Here is a 23,073-nt window from a genome sequence, read left to right as displayed (position 1 = left end):
TAAAATTTAGACAAAATTCGCTTATTACAACTTTAGACAAAATTCGCTAATGTAGTCACTAAAAAAATTAACTAATGTTAATATTTTCAGTGACATTGCCATGTTAAAAACATTAACTTACATTTATCCAGAATAACTAATCTTGGAACTTCAAAATTCTGCCTGCACATAGATATTCCAAATGCTTGAAAACAAGAGGAATCTCCGAACCCGTTACTGTCTATTTATAAAAAATCAGAACCAATGGAAAACCAATAACGAGAACACATGACATTGAAAAAACTTACTTCTCATCGATCACACGAGGTCAAATTCCAAACCTTTGATACCAAACACTAGTGTGTTTGGTACATTTAGACACATCTGAAATCGTGAGTAACACATCACCCTTGGAAAGTTTTACCTTTGAAGGATAACGCGATACATCTGTGAAAGGAAGTGATAAATGATTTAGAAATGTCTAAACTAATGTTCCCATAGTGTCTGAAAGAGAGTGAAAACCAAATCAGCAGAAAAGAGTGAGGCATCTTCTAAATAAATGAACATCAGAAGAATTAAGGAAAAACAAATATTGTCTCTTTCACTTTCTCCACATCAAGAGGTGCGAAGTTACTGGTCACTGGCGGATATACTACAGGAAGTAACACGTAGCCTCAACAAATTCCCAAGGCTTCAACTCTATGATGTCATTTGGACAGAACTGTGGGAAAACATAGTATGAGACAATATGTGAATGAAATTAATGAAACATACAGTAACTATAAGGAAAAAAGACCCAACTGCATTTTTAAAGCTTGTGTTTCTGTTTTGTACTGTGAATATATGGTTAAAAATAAACAATTGCGAATACCTATTGTTTTCAGAAACCTCGATAGTTCCAAGATGCCCCATTCTGGAAACACTGTAAGTAATTTAAATTATCATTAGAATTTCTAGACTAGATACAAAAGGTGTTGTAATCCATTTGTGTCCATTTATTTTAATTTGTTTTTTTAAATGCCGTTTGGTTTTTCTATTGACTGTAAACTAAAAAATACCAATAGCCAAACATTTTGTAAAAAAGATAACATTAATTAGAAAAGTAGTAAAGTTTAAGATCTTAAATAGACAAATCAAAATATTCAGATGAGTTATCTATATGAGGTAAAAAATGTGTGTTTGAGGAGACACCAGCATATAACTAAATTATTCTGAAAAGCTCGAAATGCTGCCGCCATCTCGACATTACTATAAGAATTCAGCAATTAACAGGAAAGAAATACCCCAAAATGTATTGGAAAATTAGTACAGCCATTTATAGACAACCAAAGACAAAACTTGATGAGAATGACAATGTGGTCACTCTGGGAAAATTCCAAGATATCTTATCTCTAAACATTACTCACTATTTCATAGGCAAACCAAAACACCACATGATGTCAAAGAGACATGTTTCCTAGAAATTTACAAACACATAACGTCACGATTCCTTAACTCTAAAATCAACCACAATGCTTTATGCAAACCAAACACACTATGTGATTACTTAAGTATAAAGAGCTAATAAGCTTCATTTCGGCAATGAAAACATTACTTAAATTAAGGGGATATTAAATCCCGCATAGTTTTAAAACCGAATAAGAAACTCAAAGATCGGAATCAGAGAGTTTCTTGCCGATTATAGTAAACTATAAAGTATCGGCGACACTAGCGTTAGCCAATGCAAGTGATCCTAGTACGTGGTACAGAACCGGGCAACTCGTGGCAGAAGTGGAGGAAGTTCAGATCGCTATTCTTAGGTATTTTCCATAATGTAAAAACACATTTCCTAGGAAATGTATGCTGTTATTACATTATGGAGGGAGGTCACTACCCAGACCGGTTTCAGCCTTTTTTGAGGCTTCATCAGTGAGTAGCTAGACCTAATACCAAAGTGTATAGCGAAAAGAACTTATGTACTCTCGAACGAGTTTCCCAAACAGGTGCAACCATTAAGTTACTTAAGTATAAAGAGCTAATAAGCTTCATTTCGGCAATGAAAACATTACTTAAATTAAGGGGCTATTAAATCCCGCATAGTTTTAAAACCGAATAAGAAAGTTGCCCGGTTCTGTACCACGTACTAGGATCACTTGCATTGGTTAACGCTAGTGTCGCCGATACTTTATAGTTTACTATAATCGGCAAGAAACTCTCTGATTCCGATCTTTGAGTTTCTTATTCGGTTTTAAAACTATGCAGGATTTAATATCCCCTTAATTTAAGTAATGTTTTCATTGCCGAAATGAAGCTTATTAGCTCTTTATACTTAAGTAACTTAATGGTTGTGTGTTTGGAAAACTCGTTCGCAGAGTACATAAGTTCTTTTCGCTATACACTTTGGTATTAGGTCTAGCTACTCACTGATGAAGCCTCAAAAAAGGCTGAAACCGGTCTGGGTAGTGACCTCCCTCCATAATGTAATAACAGCATACATTTCCTAGGAAATGTGTTTTTACATTATGGAAAATACCTAAGAATAGCGATCTGAACTTCCTCCACTTCTGCCACGAGTTGCCCGGTTCTGTACCACGTACTAGGATCACTTGCATTGGCTAACGCTAGTGTCGCCGATACTTTATAGTTTACTATAATCGGCAAGAAACTCTCTGATTCCGATCTTTGAGTTTCTTATTCGGTTTTAAAACTATGCGGGATTTAATATCCCCTTAATTTAAGTAACACTATGTGATGTCTCTGACAGAAGGGTGGCCTCTGAGCGAAATTCCAAACATTCCAAACTGTATCGTATCACTAACTATCACCCATAATGCCATATGCAAACCATTTACTTATCTACAACTCATAACAGCACATATGCATGACACTGATATCGCTTCTCCCATTCACCCTACCACCGTTTCGTTTAAAGTGTCCCACGAATCATACCACGAATCCTTATCCACTAATATATCTTCCAATTCCATTCAAAACAATAACATCACTTATTTACAACTAACAAATAACGTTAGTTGTAAATAAGTGATGTTATTGGATGTGATAACAATACACATCCAACACACTGACGTCGCTTTCCCCATTCACCCTACCCCTGTTTGGTTTAAAGTGCTCCACCAATCACGACATGAGTCCTTATCTCTACCATCACCCATAATTCCATATGTGAACCAAAGCACAATAACTGACATCACTGACACATTTGTCCCAAGGGAAATTGCAAATGTCCCAAACTCATGACGTCTCACACACAACGACGTCATCATCGGAACAACCAATCACGTCACGATTCCTTATCTTATCTTGATCTTGATCTAGTCAGAAGTCCCTGCCATACTACTCACCCCTACTACTTTCCCAAATAAGAGTAGATTTCACTTTGTAGGCTTTCATAATAATGAGATGGCCATTGCTTCTTAAAAATTGCAGAGCTTTAATCTCTTCTGGAAAAGTATTTGACTGTTTGAAGTGCTGAGTAGATTTTCATATGAAGTTGGTTGGTTGACATTCTTAATAGAGACAGAGAGAGAGAGAGAGAGAGAATACTTTCCGATCAATATGTGAAGGAAATACTACAGGTATTTTCTTGAGAATTATAACAAATCCTGTCCTTTGGAAAGAGCGATAATCTCTTTTAACCAAAGGAACGAATGAGATGTTTGCTATCCAATTATCTGCTAACCTGGACTTTTCTTAGCAACTTTACCTTTAAATAATCCATCGTTGGCTTTTCACCTTGCATTGAACTAACTTAATACGACTGATGGTGTAGTTTCCAATGGAAATATTTGAATATTAATAGTTTGTTCTAATACTTTATTCATCATTATCGATTTGTTCACTTACTTTACCCTATAAAAGTATATTTTTAACTTTATCATATTCATACTGACGCAAGTCGTAATAGGCAATAATTCATTTAACGTCTTGAGAGAGTGAACGATAATTTTCAGTCTATCTATTAATTAGTTTTGTACTGCGTTTCAGCCATACTGCAATATTATGATGATTTGTAACTGCACTCAGGTTTTGAATGTTTAAGTTACATTTTTCATTTCTTCTTGACACAAAAAGACTTTAATGGGTATCAACATATGATACTCTTCAGAGTGATCGTTTCTTGATTCATTTCTCCTATCGTTTACAAGTAAGCCTTTAGGCGCAAATGTTGCTCTTGTTCGTATGTCGTTATACTTTCGCGGTGGCTGTTAGGCTGTAAAAAGAAATACATGATAGACTGAAAGCTGATCTCTTGATTTGAAGGGAGTTGTCAATAACTTTGTGTGTGTGTGTGTGTGTGTGTGTGTGTGTGTGTGTGTGTGTGTGTGTGTGTGTGTGTGTGTGTGTGTGTGTGTGTGTGTGTGTGTGTGTGTGTGTGTGTGTGTGTGTGTGTGTGTGTGCGTGCGTGCGTGCGCGTGCGTGCGTGCGTGCGTGTGCGTGTGTGTGCGTGTGCATATAAATCTAGATAAACTTAAGAGGATCTGCTGTTCCTCAGTATGTCGATATTCATATCATAAGTTATATGTATATATATATATATATATAATCGGGGTTATTATCACACATGGAATTTCGTATAAAGATAATTACACCTCCAGATTTGTTATAATTTCTACATTGATGATAATTTTTAAATCCGCTTAAATATTATTAATCAAGTTCTTCGTCTTTAAGCCAGATTTTGGTTAATAACAAGATATCTAGTCGATAGTTTAATTATCTAGAAGTAATTGTCTTTTATATAATTTATCTCGAATACTTCATATATTCATATCGAAAATACTCAAAGTACTTAGAGCGTTTGAGGATAAAAAGTTCCTTAATTCTTCTGAATCGTGACATATTACTCATTTATGAAAAGTGACATCACAGTGTTACTCTGCTCCGCCATTGTTGTTCATGAATCAGTTTTTATTCTAGCTGTTTTCTAGGAGTATACACAATTGTCCTTCGCATCTGATTCGCCATATTTTTGATACATTCTCTCTTATCATGAAGAATGTGCTCAGTTTAACCATGAGATATATGTAGTATACTTCTCTCCATTTCTTTGCAATAAACAGTACATGTTTTAAGTTTCTAGACAAGCGCTCCTTTAGATATATTTTGGTTTGTTTAAAATTGTCACATATATCGGTTATGATTAATCGATAAGAACGCGATGAGTAGTCTCAATATCATCTTCGTTACAGTTAACCTTGATTTTATGTGCAATTTTCTTTGCTATTTCATGCATATTTTTGCGGACTCCTGTTTCAAGTTTATTGCATGTTGATTTAGGTCATCCACTGTTTCATTTTAAAGCTCCCTATGGAGCTTCATATTTGAGTTTTCAAATCAGCGTTTTTTGTTTTTGAGTTCCTTAACTTTTTGTGCCTTGCCAGCAGTGACAGCCAGAAAGCCATCTAATTTGATCGAAGTATGTTCAGTCGAATGTCTTAAGTTGATGATGATTATTTATTTATTTTTTTAAATTATTTAGTTATTCCCATTAAATCTGCAATACATATATTGTCTATGTTACTTATCTCTGGATGGCATGAGCTATCATCCCCTGGGATAAGTTGCTGGCTGGATTTCGTTAGTACTGGAAGAGCGTCCGTTGTGAAACAAAGAGTTGGAACAGTCATCAGTTCTTTGTTGTTCGCCGACTTTGCACGAAGCGCATTTATAGTTTTGTTTTCTATCGTTCTTTCTCTCAGAATATCCGTCGTCTTAGAAAACAAAGGCGCGCTCAAGTTGAAACATCTAATCTAAGGAGCAAATCTCTTTGCAGTAGCTTGCCTATATTTAATGGTTGAAATGTCTTCTTTGCTACAACTCTATGAGGAATTCGTATGTCCATCAGTCTGCTGAAATAGCATAAGTTGTTCATAAATTTGAAAGCAGCCTTTACTTTAAAAAGCGATAAAACTCAAGTTATGAATGTATCCTATTCATACTATAAACAGTGTAAGAAATAGAAATTAAAACTTTAATTATATGAAAACGTTGTTTATAAGTAGTTTATAATTATCAATTGCATTAAAATTTTTGTATTAATGACTGCTTGTTAAATGTGTACGATTTCGATGTCTTTCAGGGAGTAATGTTACTGTGATCGGAGTTGTTGGCGAAGCCGTCGATCTTCCTTGTAACGTCGACATTTCCTCGTTCGGTGCAGTTTACTCCATTACATGGGCGAAAAAAGTGTCGAACGAATGGAGGATAATCTACTTGTACGGTTACAGGTCTAAGCAGTCTCTGCAGGAATTGCCCTCAGATCGCTCTCGTTTCTTCCTTAACGAGACATCTGCATATTTGCAAATCTTTCCGATGAGAAGAAAAGATAAAGGCGATTACAAGTGCTGGGTGACTTATAGAGGTTTTCTATCGCACTCTTATGCAACGTTATTCACTAATGGTGAGTCCTTTTTTCATTCTTTTTTCTTGAGAGATTTCAACTTCTCATTTGTTTAGTGTATTTATCGAAATTATTTATTTTCTTTTTAAATTTCTATTATCACCGCTTCTCATTTTACAGATGTTATGTATATACAAGTAATAACTTCAAAGGAAATCATATTTTCTCGACATTGAAATCCTACTCCACAGGTAGACCTAATCTGTAAGGTAATTTAGATTTATAACTCCCTTAATTTGGGTAATGCGTAGACATCCTCTTCTTCAGAGTGACAGAATTGTTCAAACATCCAAGGTGTTGGTTGCTCAGTCGGTATGAACGATACCTTTATTTAGAACAGGCATGTCAAACTCGTTTACCTCCAAGGGACAAATTTAGAATTATACATCAAGATGCAAGCCGCAACAACAAAAAAAAATCTTGAAATAAAAAGTAAACAGATATCTTAATATTAACATTAGAGTAATACAAAATACAACCATGTTACAAAAATACATATAAAATATAAAGTTTACATATTTAAATAAGATGATATGTATCATTTTTTTTGAAGAAACTTGACAACGTTTTTCATTAACGAAATCTTCAAAATTTGGTTGCATTTCTTGAGCTGTGGTTATTTTCAATATTGCTTGCACATGCTGGTCTGTTAATCTTGATCTGTCAGCAGTTTTATTATTCTTTAAAGTTGAAAATAGTTGTTCGCATTAATATGTGCTACCGAACATAGAGAAAATACCAGAAGAAAAAACAGCCAGCTGAGCGATATCCCGTACATTTGTACTTTCGTCAATTGCAAGAGAATAGATCTGAAATGTTGGAATGATTGATTTTAGTTGCTTCCTTGAGTTACCGGCTATATCGTCAATTCTGCTAGCAATGGTATTTCGAGATAATCTTATATTTTTAAATTTCTTTAACTGATCAGGACACATCACTTCAACTGCTTTAATAATACATTCGCGAATAATTTCCCCTTCAGTGAATGGTTCGACTTGCTTGCAATTACATGTGATAACAAGTAACTGGTCTTTACCTTAGCGCTGTTATCTTCAATTGGTTTGATTTGGTTTTGATAAACACACTTTGTTGATTTTGCAGTGTCAACTTTTATTCTGACTGTTTATCTTCACGAATTTTCGCAACATATTTGTTATAGTTTTGTTTATGATTTTTTATATCGTAATGCCTTTTAATATTATATTCTTTGCAAAATGCAATAGTGTTACTACATATCAGGCATGATATTTTTTTCCTTGAATACAAAAATATTGTAGCTCCCATTTTTCTTGAAAACTACGATGTTCTTCTTCAATTAATTGTTTTTACTTATACTGGTTGAAGGTTTCGGCATTATTTTTATAAATTCTCTATTAATTATAAAGAAACCGCTACACACTTTCTTGCAACTTCAAAATTGCTAACGGCTAGCCTTCGACTGCTGTGATCAGCGGATGTAACATTGTACGTAGACTTGCGCGTTAAAATTCGATAGTTTGGCGTATAAAATAATCTCAAGTGGAAATGTTAATTTTTTAAATATATTTATATAATTTGATGCTGTCAAGGGTTAAATAACCATATTGGTTACAACGTTTGGCGGACCTCATGCCGTCCGAGTGTTTGACATGCCTGTTGTATAAACTCGTGGACTTCGGGTCCAGTCTAGGACTAAAAGAAGTTTCATTAAGGCTGTTCAGTTCGAGAATCTCGAAAGCGTTAGCTTTTTTCTTTTCGCAAAACAAAAGAAATCTATCAAAAACAAATACCTGTTGTTAACAGAAACAATGCACTGGAAGCATAGCCTTACTTGCTTCGGCCATAATCGCATAATAGAATAACTCACAGTTGACATTGCAGGAGGCACTGAGATTATTGTAACATCGTTTTTGCTCTTGCCCGTATGATATTTCAATGGTTGTAAAAGCATATTATTCTGAAGGGTTACTCATCTAGAATAAATAATTTCTCTAAGCTTTATAAGTTCCCATAGAACAGCATGGATTTTTTTTCCCCATTTTAATCAGTTTGTGAAAGCAGCTGCAATATCCAATTACAGTGATTATGTAGTATTGAGCAGAAAATTTGAAGCTTATTTGCCAATTGTACCAATTCTCTGTCAGGTTTGTCTATTTACAAAATGAAGCTATTCTACCTTCCACCGAAGTGATTTTTTTTTACGGAATTCCATCTGATTCAACGCTGTCGTATTCCATTTGGTTAAAAATGCGTGTTTTTCTTGGTGGTTAATATCACATTCCATACACCATTTCGTTATAATATATTGACTGTTTAACTTCGTATTGTATTTACCGAGTTATATATTTGACAGAAACGTGAGGTAAAGTATCTTCTTTGTGTTCCTACACGGCAAAGGTGTTACGAATGTAACATACAAAATTAGAAGGATGAGGCTGTACCTGAAAAAAATAGAATTTCTTCTTTGTGTACCAGATAAAAGTTTATGAGAGTTTGAAAGAGTAAGCTCCCCATAGGGGTGGTTTCATGTGTCTGTAAGATCTGTTTTGACAGAAATAACCTGAATAGATGACAAAACTGAACCGCTTGAGAGAAATTTAAGGCAATCGTCCAAAAGCGTTAGTAACTAAGTATTCAGTAACCAAACTGACCATTAATTCCATCGGTTTAACGGGAATATTTTTCACTTCATTTTATAAATCCGAAGTATTTTCTTATGAGGAAAAGGAGGTAGCATTTTTTAGTACTCCAAATTTTGTTATGCGAGAAGTGCGAAATTCTATGCAGTTCGGCATTAGACGAAGAAGTATGCATTCTTTTGGAATCCTAGGCAGTTCATATAAGGGGGATTAAAAGAAAAAAGTCTTAAGTTTGATGAAGATGAAACCTTTTTATCCCCTTAACTTAAGTCTTAAGTTTGTTTATGGTATTTCCATCAGAAGTGTTAACTTCGTCTAGTATTGAGTTTAGTTTTATGAGTTGTCTGTTAGTGAGATTGTAGTCAACTTCCTGGTAAGTGAATCGGTCACCTAGTAACACATATTTTTCTTTTGTATTCCGAGGTTTCCACAGTAGTATGGGTGGCAATTGTGACGAAATATGGGTACCGTAAATGTTAGGGGAAATGACAGCGCAAAGGTGACGTCACTGTCAGTTGATACCCGGAAAATTCCAAGCATTTCATTCTGATGGCGTTACTGTTCGCACACTATGAACCAAATAGGGGTAGGATAAATGTTGGGGGATGTTACGCAGGAGCCATGTCGTCATTAGTATTATGTAGGTCAACATCAGATAAGGAATTGTGCCGTGATTGGTGGGACACTATAAACCAAATAGGAATAGGGTAAATGGGAGGATGCAACTCAGTGTCATGGGTGTGTGTTGTTGTTAGATGTAGATAAGTGACGTCTTTGAGTTGAAGTGGAATGGATGTTATAGGTGGATAAGGATTCGTGCTGTGATTTGTGGAACTATAAACGAAATAGGAGTAGGGTAAATGGGAGGAAGTTAGTTCAGTGTCATGGTTGTGTGTTGTTATAAAATGTAGAGAAGTGAATGGTTTGCTTATGGGATTATGGGTGATGGTTAGAGATAAGATTGAGTATGGGATTCTTGGAATTTCTCTGTGGGGCAGGCACCCATCATTGACGTCACGTTGTGTTTTCGGTTGTCTATAGTTGGCAGCAGGGCCGCGCCATGGATAGGAGGCACCCTTGTGCAAAATTTTTTTCAGCGTCTCCATAAATTAATTTTCCATGGAAAATTTTTGCGAAAAATTTTACTTTCAAAAGAGTTTATACGCATACATAAAAATAAATTTTATTTAACAGAAGTAGAACATTGTAATCACTGAAATTCATTAATAAGGAATTTTTAATAATAAAAATTTTTAATATAAAAAGAAATATTACATAACAAAGATAATTTGGAGATATGCTTCGAACTATATAACAATTAGTATAAATGTAGATTTATTTTACATATTTATCCGTCTTGCTTTCGCTCCCACAAAATTTTTAATAATATCTTTAATGTCTAATGAATCCATAATATTATTTTCAACAGATATAATTTATAAATCCTTTAGATGCTCTTCAGACATTGTTGACCGCAAATAATTTTTTATTGGTTTCAGTTTTGAAAAACTTCTTTCCCCTGATGCTACGGATATTGATAATGTTAAATAAATACGCATCACAACGCAGTATTCGGAAAAGTGTCGGTTAATTTATTTTCGTATATATAATTTAAAACATCCTGAGGAGCCGACTCTTTTTTAATAAAACATTGCAAGTTTTTAATTCCTCAAATAAAGTCATCCCATCAATATTGCGATTGTCGGAATCTTGATTGTCGCTCAGTTTTAAGCGCAAATCTTTACAATGTTTCATTAAATTTTCATCGCTCAAATCTTTTAATTTGCTAATGTAGCTTATAACTTTAAAGTCTTCGCTATGTTGTTTTAAGAGTATGAATCTTTCCGTGACTGAAGTTATTGTCGTTAAAATCGCGAAGAAAAAATGTATTTTAAAGTTTTGTTTAGGATCATGCGTTGTCTCATCTGATGCTTCGTAACCAAACATTTCTGTTTTTCTATTATAATACAGCTATATTGCCTGCTTCAGTTTAGGAGTACCCCTGTTTAAATGTCATTGGCTATTTACTCATGGGTTCTTAGGGCATTATGAGTGTAGATGTACTAAAAAGTATATGTAGCTTAAGGAATAGAAATTGCACATACCTTTTTCTGGGTGTTGTGGCTTTTCCTCTGTCTGCGATGTCGAAAACTGCAGAGTGTGTGTGTGGGGGGGGGGTAGGCAGTTTGGTAGAATAAGTTAGAAAAACCCGGGTTTTTTTCGTAATATATAGAAACATACTTTTATATAGGGTGGGGAAAAAAGTGAAAGGGTTAATTTTTTAAAATAAGGATACTTACGATTAGGAAAACGATCCTAATCGTAACTATCCTACACAACTGATTAACTACGCAAACAAGACGGCAAAAAACCGCCAAAACAACCCAAGCACCAAAACGAACTTCCCTACACAAAAAATTATCAAACTACCATACACCCAAAACACATACAAAGCCTATAAATACATCTTCAAACATACTGACTACAAACTGGTATTCACCACAAGCCAAAAACTGGCTAACCTCCTAAAATCCACCAAACCTCACACACAAAAAGATATATTTGAACAGCACAATGTAGTCTATAAATTTCCCTGCCAAAAAGACTGTGACATCACCTACACAGGTTCCACCATCAGGTCTTTATGGGCAAGACTACAAGAACACTTCCGTGACTGTAACATCCCTATTCCAGAACATTTAAACACTAAAAAACGCAACATTAAAAAGAAAAATCGTATACAAAGCACAGGAAAAACGGAAATAGCTGTTTCACGCCCTTGAACAAAAACACACCCCGCAGATAGACAAGGCCATCATAATAGACAGACAAGACAATGAAACAATGCTCAGAATATCGGAAACAATAGCTATAAAGTGTGACGCGAACTCGATCAACGTACACAGGTCCTACATAATCTCCGAGGTTTGGAAGCTTCACAACATTAAATTGAGGTCACAATCCCGACCAATAGGCGATAACACAAACACCTCTGAAGCACCCACCCGACCTGACATAGCTTCCACTTTCCCAATATGTTCCGATGATGACCACGAATAGTCGAAACGGTCCACACCCCATCAACCATCTTTCCCCTTCCCCCTCCCTATTTTAAAAAATTAACCCTTTCACTTTTTTCCCCACCCTATATAAAAGTATATGTTTCTATATATTACGAAAAAAAACCGGGTTTTTCTAACTTATTCTACCAAACTGCCTACCCCCCCCCCCCCACACACACACACACTCTGCAGTTCTCGACATCGCAGACAGAGGAAAAGCCACAACACCCAGAAAAAGGTATGTGCAATTTCTATTCCTTAAGCTACATATACTTTTTAGTACATCTACACTCATAATGCCCTAAGAACCCATGAGTAAATAGCCAATGACATTTAAACAGGGGTACTCCTAAACTGAAGCAGGCAATATAGCTGTACTATAATAGTTTATAATGAGGAGTAACATGGGAGTTTTCCCAGAAATAATATACATTTCTGTTTTTCTTTTCCGAATGTCTGGAAAAATAGGATCAATATTAAGATCGTTTGTTACTCCTTTTGCAGTTCTAATAACATTTTCAAAATATTGGTCTGTTCGGCGAGTATTTAATTCTTGTATAACATAATCAAGATTTTCTGTAATTTTTCCTATATCAAATGTTGGATTCTGCATTATTTTGCTTGCAACATTTACGAGACTTAAGATTTCGTACCAAACATGAACAGTAAATAAATTTAAACGAATAAATCTTTGAAATTAAGTTGTCTGCCTGAACTCTAGAATCGATATCTTTAGTTTCATCTTCCGTAATATCAAAAAGAACCTGGTAAATTTACTTCATATTATTTTTAAGTGGCTTTATTGCTTCTACTCTACTTTCCCACCTAGTAGCAGAAAGTGGTTTCAAATTTAAAACACGAATGTTTTTTAATATAGCCCAACGCTTCACAGATATTGAAAAATAATTATATAATTCCTGTATTACCCCAAAAAATTTACAGTTTCAGAGGATATCTTAGCTGCATCATTAACTACCAAATTTAATGAATGAGCAGCACACGGAATAAAAAAAGCGTTTGAATTTATTTTAAGGATTTTTTCTGCAGTCCATTATGTTTGCCTTGCATATTTGAACCATTATAATAAGCTTGGCCATGTAAATTTGAAATGTTAATATTAAATAATTTTAAATGATTTTTTATAAATTGAACTAGTCCTTGCCCAGTGGTATCTTCTACAGATTGAAAACCCAAAAATGTTCATGAATTTCTGCTATATTTGTATCTTTATTTTGATTAACAAATCTAATAACAATAGATAATTATAATAAGCCAAAAGGCTATTTTACCGGCGACATTAGTTAAGTTAAACAGAGATGGTAAATCCCGTTTTTTTATAGCCCGGTACGAAACTCGGATCGAAATCCATCGAATCCATAGAGTTTCCTGCCGAAAAAAACTATCGGCGATCCCAAGTGTAAGTGATCACTTGGGTAGTACGACACCAGGGCAACTCCAAGCAAAGGTGGAGCAAGCTCCGCCACTATCCTTAATATTCTAATAATGTAAAACACAGCTCCTAAGAGATGTATATATACTGTTTTACATTATGAGAAGAGGTCACTATCCAGACCGGTTTCAACCTTATGAATAAGTAAAGCGGTCTCTGAAAATTCTGCCGATCCCCAGGCCACTCAATTGTGGGCGAAAGACCGTCCATCTCAGCGTTGGCTCCACTCAGTGATGCCTTCCACCCACACTCCACCACCGAGCAGAACCGCTCATATTCCGAAGAAAAGCAGTCACCGACAAAGCCCCTCACCGGGTCGTGCCAGAAAACACTTTCCCCGGAGACTCAAATTGCTCCCTTAAGGCAAAAACCATAAGAGAGCGAACTCATAATAGCCCCCCCCCACACCGGTTTCAACCTTTTTTGAGGTCTCATCAGTGAGTAGGTAGACCTGGAATATCAAGGTTTTAAGTGAACCGAACTTACATATACCTCTACTATAGAATTTGCTGAACTGGTGTACCTTGATAAAACCTTGATATTCCAGGTCTACCTACTCACTGATGAGACCTCAAAAATAGGTTGAAACCGGTCTGGGTAGTGACCTCTTCTCATAATGTAAAACACTATATATATACATCTCTTATTAGCTATGTTTTACATTATGAGAGATTATTAAGGTTAGTGACGGAGCTTGCTCCACCCTTGCTTGCAGTTGCCCTGGTGTTGTACTCATAATAGTCCCCCACCGGTTTCAACCTATTTTTGAAGTCTCATCAGCGATTCTGAAGTGATCACTTACACTTGGGCTCGCCGATAGTATTTTCGCCATGAAACTCTATGGATTCAATGGATTTCGATCCGAGTATCGTACCTGGCTATAAAATAAAACGGGATTTACAATCTCCCTTTAACTTTACAATAGATAATTCTTCCCTTTGGCTTATATCCGGAGTAGTGTCAAGAATTAATGAATAATATTTCGCCTCTTTAACCATTTCTAAAATGTTTTGTTTTATAGCTTCAGAAATTATACGGATGATTTCATTTCATATTTTATCACCTAAATAATGAGCAATATTCCTTTTTTTGATATTTGGATGCGATGCAGGTGTTCTGCCATTATCGAATCAAATTTAGCGACAGTTTCTACAACTTTAAAAAATGATCGTTATCATTTTCAAAATGTTTTTGTGAAGAACCTCTAAAAGCTTACACTGTCTTGATAAATATTGCATTAAGTAGATTAACCGTTCTATAACAGATTGCCAATATTTTTTCTCAGTTTCGTATAATATTTGTTGTGTGCAATCAATAATGCATTTCTTAATCAACGACATTTTAAATTCGATGTATTTTGAACAGTTTTTAATGTGCGCGGAACTCGTCTCGTGTATTTTTAGTATATGACTCAAATGTTGCCAATCGTTACAACCGTATTCGTTAGTAAGTTGGAAATTTTAACTACCAAATATTTTGCAATAATAACAGAAAACCGAATTTCGCGATTCTGAATAAACTAAATAACTTCGTAAAAGTTTTTCTCCATTTGCTAAAGTTCGATAATAGTATGAATCGGAAAACTTGCGGCCAGATTCATCTTTGGGAAATTCTTTATTAACTACTTGACGCGGGCAATGCTCAACTAAACAATCTCTAACTTTGGTAGTTATATGATTCTGCAAGTACCTGGATTATTAACATTAAAATTTAAAGTTAAATTTGAAGTTTCGTGTTTCGCTGAATCGAATCCAATATTTCTTCTGCTGCAACTTCTGTAGACAGTCCAGTCAGGCCAGTTTCATTTTTCCCAAGTAACATTTGTTTCTTCGTAGTTATCTTGTGTCCTCTATTTTTCTGTAGTAGAGCTACACGGAGTACTTGCTTCGTCAGAACTTTCTGTTCTTCGTTTTTTATGTGGTCCTGAAGTTAAAAATTTATTCAGCGATCCAGCCGATTTATGTTCCAGTTGTACTCGTTGCAATTGTCTTTTCCTGTTTTGTGCACCAGAAAACTTATTTGGCTTTCTTTCCGACATCTAGGGGTTAACACACTCTGTTAGACTTTAAAATAAGAGCGTTAAAAGTTGTCCTCCAAAATAAATAATAATTTCTGAAATTTTTCCTTAAACTTATTTTTTCACTCTTTAACCGACTATTATTTTTAAGGTGAATGGCCCAAGACTGACTATTTTTTTTTATTACAGAATTTGATTTTTTAGATGTTTTGAATAATAAATATGCTTACATGCACTGATTGATTTCACAGTGATATTTATTTAACATTTTTTACATTCTGGTAATTGTTTAATAATTAAGAAATTTCTAGAATATTACAATTATTTATTAAAGAAATTAGTAAAAGGACCCCAACCCCAATGTCTTCCAACCAGAACAAGAACAAATATTACTAACTATTATAATAACGGAATTAACTAACGTCAATTATTCTTTATTCGTAGACCTAACATATAATTGTATACACATATATATATATATTAAATAAAATAATAAATAAAAATTATTATTTTTTTAAATTATGATAATTGAATAATTAAATAATTATTATTTAATAATTAAATAACTAAATAATTAAATTTAAATAATTAAATAATTAAATAACTAAATAATTAAATTTAAATAATTAAATAATTAAATAACTAAATAATTAAATTTAAATAATTAAAATAAAAATAATAAATAAATAAATAAATAAATTAATTAATTAAATTTAGGAAATTTAACCTTAGCTACTTAGGTGGCGCTTTGTGAATATAACAGTTATTGTTTAATTAGCCTTGTACCTGTGCTGTTGATGCCTGTGGTACTCAGGTGAAAATTCTACGAATAAAGAATAATTGACGTGAGTTAATTCCGTTATTATAATAGTTAGTAATATGTCTACTCACAATATTTCCTTACTGAAACTTATAAGAACAAATATATAAATAAATCTCTTATTGAAAATTACAGTATTTATTTTCTTGACGTCTACCCAACATAACATAAAAATTTTTGTTTTCAAAATAAAATAATTAACTAAAATGAAACAATTTAACTGATTTTCAAACTTAGCAAAAATATAATAGATGTACTTACTTTACGTGAATAATAATCCAAATTCACAAAATATTACTAAACAACAATAAATATATTTTATAAAACAAAGGGCAACTGCACAGTAACACTGTTACAGTAACGCACAAAATGAAATGATGCAAAAATACACCAAAAAAGTATCAAGAAAGGACCAATTGCAGTAAGTGTAAACAAAGATCATCTAAAGGGTTTTATAGCTCATAAATAACCTATGTTTATTAATTTAATTCGAGCCGCGTCAACCTGACGCGCCGATAGTCTAGTCTATCCCGCATATATACGGGATTTGTAGCTATGGTCCCTCAGCTGATTAATATGTTTATTAGCTGATTATTATCTTTAAAATTTTATTTGTCTATCAAAAATCTAAAAATAAGTACACAATTAAAATCAAAGTCAAATTGTCCAAAGTCACTTAAACACAGAATACACAATACACTCAAAGTTTCACATTCAAAATTGAAATAACGCTGGAAAAAAATATAAGTGCATATTTGGATTCACGCTATTTCGTCTATCCCAGGGGTCGGCAACCTGCGGCTCGCGAGCCACATGCGGCTCTTTGGATGTGAAGCTGCGGCTCTTTAGTTCCATACGCAAATATTATTTATTTTATCAAAAAAAAAAATTTAAAAATCGTTCTGAATCGATTAACGAGGATTAGGCACCGATTCTATCTCTCAGCCACTTGTACTCGCTTTTCACCTCACCCCTCCCCCGTGACACGCATCGTCACTGTCGTCAGTCCGTCGGAAGCTCTCGGAAGTTTATATGTTTGGCAATTTTCATTGATTTCGGCGTAGCTGGGCATAACACCTTTACTCGTAAACTAAGTATCTAATATTTGCCAAAATTAAAAAAAAAAACTAAAATGTGCAGACTGCGCCGTGATAAACACGTTCTGACAAGTCCGTTCGTGCCAGTCGGCGATCACCGCACACGGGAGGCGACCACAGATGCGACGAAACTATGTACTTATAGTCAATCAGTACGTGAGAGAGTGAGACAAACAGTGTTTCGTGTCTAAATTATTTATTTTAATAATTAAATTATTAGAGAATTATTTATTTTATTTAGGTAGGTATTTTTAATTGGGAAATATCGTTGTAAAATGTTTTTTGATAAATTATATTTCATTATGCCCAGCTTCTCGTATCCGCTAAAACAGTACAAGATAGAATAGCTAAAATGTCTTCAAATGTAACATATTTGCAGGTGGAAGATATTCAACCTTCTTCTGCCTTATCACTTGCTATAGATGAGTCTTGCGACATAAAAGACACGGCACAAGTTGCCCTTTTTGTCAGGTATATGTCTTCCCAAGGTCCAAAAGAAGAACTTCTAGGATTGCTACCGCTCTCGGGACAAACTAGAGGGGAAGATATAGCGAATGCCGTGCAAAAATGCCTTGAAGACAATAAGATCTTGTGGCTCTTTAAAAACTTTGAAATTTTGTAAATTGTAATTTTTGACTCTTCCGACTCAAAAGGTTGCCGACCCCGGGTCTATCCAAATTCTAAGTGGAATTTAAGAAAACGAACATCGTAATATACACCTATGTTTTAGACTAAATATTTTTGGATAGATCAGTGTTTCTGAAACTTCAGATATCCGTGTACTTCTTCTTTAATTTTCATTATTACCAAGTACCTTTTCAAAATACTCTTATCAAAATAATAATAATAATAATAATAATAATAATAATAATAATAATAATAATAATAATAATAATAATAATAATAATAAATAAAAATATATTTCATTGTAAATGTCTGTTTTATTTGAATTCAGATGTACATTTAAACAAAAAAAAAAATTTATTTTTAATAGAACAAAATTTATATAAACATACTATACATTTTTACTTAATATAAATAATTTATCATCAATGATAGGAGTGAAATTGCTTATCTCTACATCTGCTATACTGCTCTCTATTGTGCGTTTTATAAATCCAGTCTTTAACCAATGATCCATACTTAACAATTTGAAAGCTAAACAAATTACCGTATTTACTCGACTATAACTGGCACTTTTTTTTCCCAAAATTAAAGCTAAAAAATCGTGCTGCGAGATATATGTGGGGATTTTCGGAAACTAAAGTTTTCAGAAAAAAACACTGAAAATGGGTATGACTTACCAAGAAGCTTCTATTCTCCATCACTTCTTCTGTCCTCAAGAGCGGTTTCCATGTGTGCAATCAACGTTATCTATCCAAATAGAGTTATCTGCTTTCCCATTATATCAAGCAAAAATTACCAGTAATTTAAGATTTGAGATATGTAATGAACAATCCTTGACAAATTACTAATGAGAAGTGAAAGATGTGCGCGATTGTAGGCCAGTATAATAGAGAAAAAAAGTTTATTTGCACTATTAAGAAGTGCAAATGATTGGTGCGGTATTAACAAAAGATCGCGCTACCCAAACAAAACAAGCTGACAATTGAATTGAAATGTTACTCTTAAACCGATTTCCATAATATCTGAAATGCATTCACTATATATTTCTTAGTTTTAACACGTTCATGACAGGGTAGTGTCAAGCAAAACCATATGTTGCACCTGCTGTATATAGCAGTTTCTGTTGGAGGGAAGATGTAATTCATCAGTTAGCGTTTATATTCCCAGTTGTCTGTAATTGCACTATTTGTCGAGAAATATATTACACAATCTGCAAATGATGTCTGTGAACCTTATCCAGTAACATGATAAAACTAATTGGTTTTCGTGTTTCTGCAGTATAATGGCTGTTGGGTATTGTTAACTGCAGGGAGCGAAATATCGCTCAAATGTGAAATTCGGGGCAATAGAGACTCGCAATTTGAGTAGGAGAATTCATGCATAATATAATTAAATAAATAAATATATAAATATATATATAGACTATAAAAGTTTATGAAATTCACATCGTAAGATACTTTGTGGGTTGTTTCCTTAAGTACCTAATAAGTGGGTTCTAAAATGTTTAGTTTTAGTATGTATGACTATAATTATTTTATTAATAAAATATAATAAGCACATATTTAACTGTCAATGGGAAATGGCGCCTTTTTTATTTGGTAAACTAAACACTGTATTTTTGTAAAATATCTTGTTGCCGTAATACGGCTGAACGAGCGCCCTTATTAAGCAGCGCCATGAGGCAGGCTGCCTCTATGCTGCATCCTGTCGACGGTATTGGGCAAAGCACAGCGTAAGAATGAATTCATGGTCTGTCTTAAACTAACAATTTCCACTAAAAATATAAGAAACAATCGAGAATATTTATAAAATTTTCGCTGAGTCGATGCTTACTCTGTGAAATAAAATCTGTGGTAATATTGATAACGTTTCACTTCAAACGATATAATTCAAGAATAAGAAAATTTATATCTATTTTTTATTATTATTTCCCCGTGGTGAAATGGCGCCCCTATCTTCAAGCACCCTTGTGGGGCGCACAATCTGCACAACAGCACGCCTTGGCCGTAGTTGGCAGTACGAATTTTTCCAATATAGCTGTCTGGTATTTCGTTCCTGTTATTGAATTTTATGCGAATTTTAATTTAGAGTCAAGAGATGGTGGCAGCATTTAGACCTTTTCTGAATAATTAATTGCAGGCTATCATTTCTATCCCCTCAAACACATACGCTTTTTTCCCATATGCATAACTCAACCGAATATTTTGATTTGTCTAAAATTTTGAGATCTTAAAGTTCATTACTTTTTTTCTAATTAATGCTATCTTTATTGCACAGTTTTTGGCTATTGGAGTTTTTAGTTAAGTGGCAAGAGATAGCGTGAGCATTTGGAGATAAAAATGAGTTCTTATTTGAATGAAAAATCAAATGGCATTTTAAAAAAAATAAACAGAGATTTAAATGGATTACAAGAACTTTTGTATGCAGTCTAAAAAATTCTAATCATAATTTAGATTAAGTTACTTTCTCTCCAGAATGAGTCTTCTTGGAACTAACGAACTTCTGAATGCAAATAGATATTCCAAAATAGTTGAATTATGACCATATATTCACAGCACAACACACACACACACACACACACACACACACACACACACACACACACACACAAAGAACGAAATTGCTGAAAATCCAGTTATCTCTTGCTCCTTAGGTTTCTGTTCGTTTCGTTAATTTCATTTGCACTGTGGCTCATGGTTCTATTTTTACCCAATTCTTTTCTTCCCATGATGTAGTGACATCATGGGAAGAAAAGTAAACTCACCGCCTGCGTATTCTGTTAATTTTCCCAATGTAGTGCGACAGTTTGTACTATGACTTGGTATCTGCACTCGTAAATTTTTCTTTTTAATCTAATTGGTTGTAATTTTTCTATTTTACTTTTAAAAATTCAAAATATTCTTTTCCAAACACGTTTAACTATGATTTTATAGGAGAGGCAGCAGTTTACCATGCTGCCTCTCCTATAAAACTATACCAACTGATACTATACTTTTCATGTTGATTCCTCTAGAAGAGGAATCAACATGAAAAGTATAGTATCAGTTAAAATACGAAAATGACTTTGCATTATAAGTTTCTTTATAATGAAGACTCAACTTTATTTCCTAAAGAAATTTGTATTTCGGATAGAACAATATTTCTCAAATTTTAGTTTGCAGCCCGATAATTCGCATCACTCGATCGGGCTTTTCATATGCTTCTATGTATATTTTTTTCAATCTGATTCGTCGTTTTTCTCTCTTTTACTTTAAACCATGCGGAGGGTTTTTCCGTTCCCAGCATTAATTTCACAGTAGTGATATTTATATATATATATTTAACTCATTTATTATATTAGGTATTTTTTCCAACACAAATAAATAATAATTTATTGTTATTTCAAATTGAAATGTTATCTTTATTACAATTTTAAGCAGGATAACTGAGCAAAATAAATAAATAAGTAAATAAATTGAGTGGTAATTTATGGTGAGTTCAAACATATATCTGATTTTCTTAATTTGCATAACACATGAACGACACCATAAGTTGTTCACTTAAGTTTACACATTTTATTTGACTGAAATATTATTTCCAATATTGTATTTCGGAATCTAACATACAGAAATTTAACAAACTGAAAATGCACACCTTTTGCACTGTTGTTTGTTGATTCTATTATCTAAACTCTTAGTTTGTCCAGAGAGAGAGAGAGAGTGAACGTTTGTCCCATTTCAGTTGATGATTATATTTAATTAACCATGAATTCTGCTTTTTAATTTTTGGGTAATTCGTTCCAACTACATGGTGTTGTTGTCAATGCATATCTTACAATAAATTCATCAGAAAAAAAATTTCTTTAGGAAATAAACTTGAGCCTTCATCCAAAAGAAATTGAGTATCAATAACACCAGTGATATCTGAAACTTCGTATTTTTCACCCACTGTAGATTTATCATTTTCTTTTTTCTTCACACTTCTTTTGCCAGCACATATAAATAGCTATTTCCTCTTATTATTTCACTGAATATTAGCTCTGGTAGTACAATTTATGATAACTTTCTGTTACAAAGTTCCAAACATTTAAAAAGTTAGACTACGTTACTTATTTACAAGTAACAAATTATGTCACTTATCTACATCTGATAACAAGACACACCCATGACACTGACGTCGCTTCCCTCATTTAACCTACCCCTATATGGTTTATAGTGTCCCACCAATCACTGCACGAATCTTTATCTTATCTTGACCTGCTTTAGAATGTCCGACCAATGATGCCACGGTTCCCGCATCATGACCCCCAACATTTACCCTACCCCTATTTGGTTCACATTGTCCTAACAGTGATCAGTACGGAATGCTTGGAATTTCACAGGGAACAGCTAACAGTGACGTCACTTTCCGCTTACATTCCCCCACCGTTTATCCTACCCCTCTTTGGTCACCATCGCCACCCCTACTACTTTCTACGATAAGAGTAGCTTTCTCTTTGTAGGCTTTCGTAATAATGAGATGGCCGTTGCTTCTTAGAGATTGCAGAGCTTTCATCTCTTCTTGAGAAGTATTTGACTGTTTGAAGTTCTGAGTAGATTTTCATACGAAGTTTGTTGACATTTTTACAAGAGAGAGAGAGAGAGAGAGAGAGAGTAATTTTTGATCAGTGTGTGAAGGGAATACATACAGGTATTTTCCTGGGAATTATTGCAAATCTTGTCGTTTGGAAAGAACGATAATCTCTTTTAATCAAAGGAGAGCCATGGAGGGGCAATAATCCTTCCTCGTCCGTTTTTGTTCTTCATTAATGACCATTTGTCATGAATTAATTATACCAGTAGAGTATACGATAAAGCTGTATGATAGATGACGAGGGCCTTTTAGCCATTGTCATCTAACTTTTCTAACATTCATCTAACTTTTTGAGACTCAATGGGTGGTTAAATTTCCACTAGTATCCAATCAGACATAGCCGGCCCAAGGCTACCATTAGCCAGGCTGCTCTTGTCAGTCGTCTCTTCACC

At 34.0% G+C, this 23,073-nt stretch overlaps 1 protein-coding gene across 2 annotated transcripts in view; it reads left to right on the top strand.

Moving 5' to 3' along the window:
- Positions 1-23,073, top strand: part of LOC150106744 (neural cell adhesion molecule 1-like) — a 199,101-nt gene that overhangs the window by 131,583 nt on the left and 44,445 nt on the right. For both annotated transcript variants that reach the window (XM_090392680.1, XM_090392679.1), the window contains one exon: positions 6,059-6,379. In XM_090392680.1, coding sequence (XP_090248806.1) covers positions 6,059-6,379 — 321 coding nt within the window. The remainder of the gene's footprint in view (positions 1-6,058; positions 6,380-23,073) is intronic.

The sequence above is a fragment of the Typopeltis vanoorti genome, chromosome 5 (genome assembly GCF_054136105.1).
Source record: "Typopeltis vanoorti isolate ZY-2024b chromosome 5, IOZ_Tvanoo_1.0, whole genome shotgun sequence".
Classification (NCBI taxonomy): domain Eukaryota; kingdom Metazoa; phylum Arthropoda; class Arachnida; order Uropygi; family Thelyphonidae; genus Typopeltis; species Typopeltis vanoorti.
Note: the sequence above shows the minus strand (reverse complement) of the source record. Positions and strands in the feature narration are given on the sequence as shown.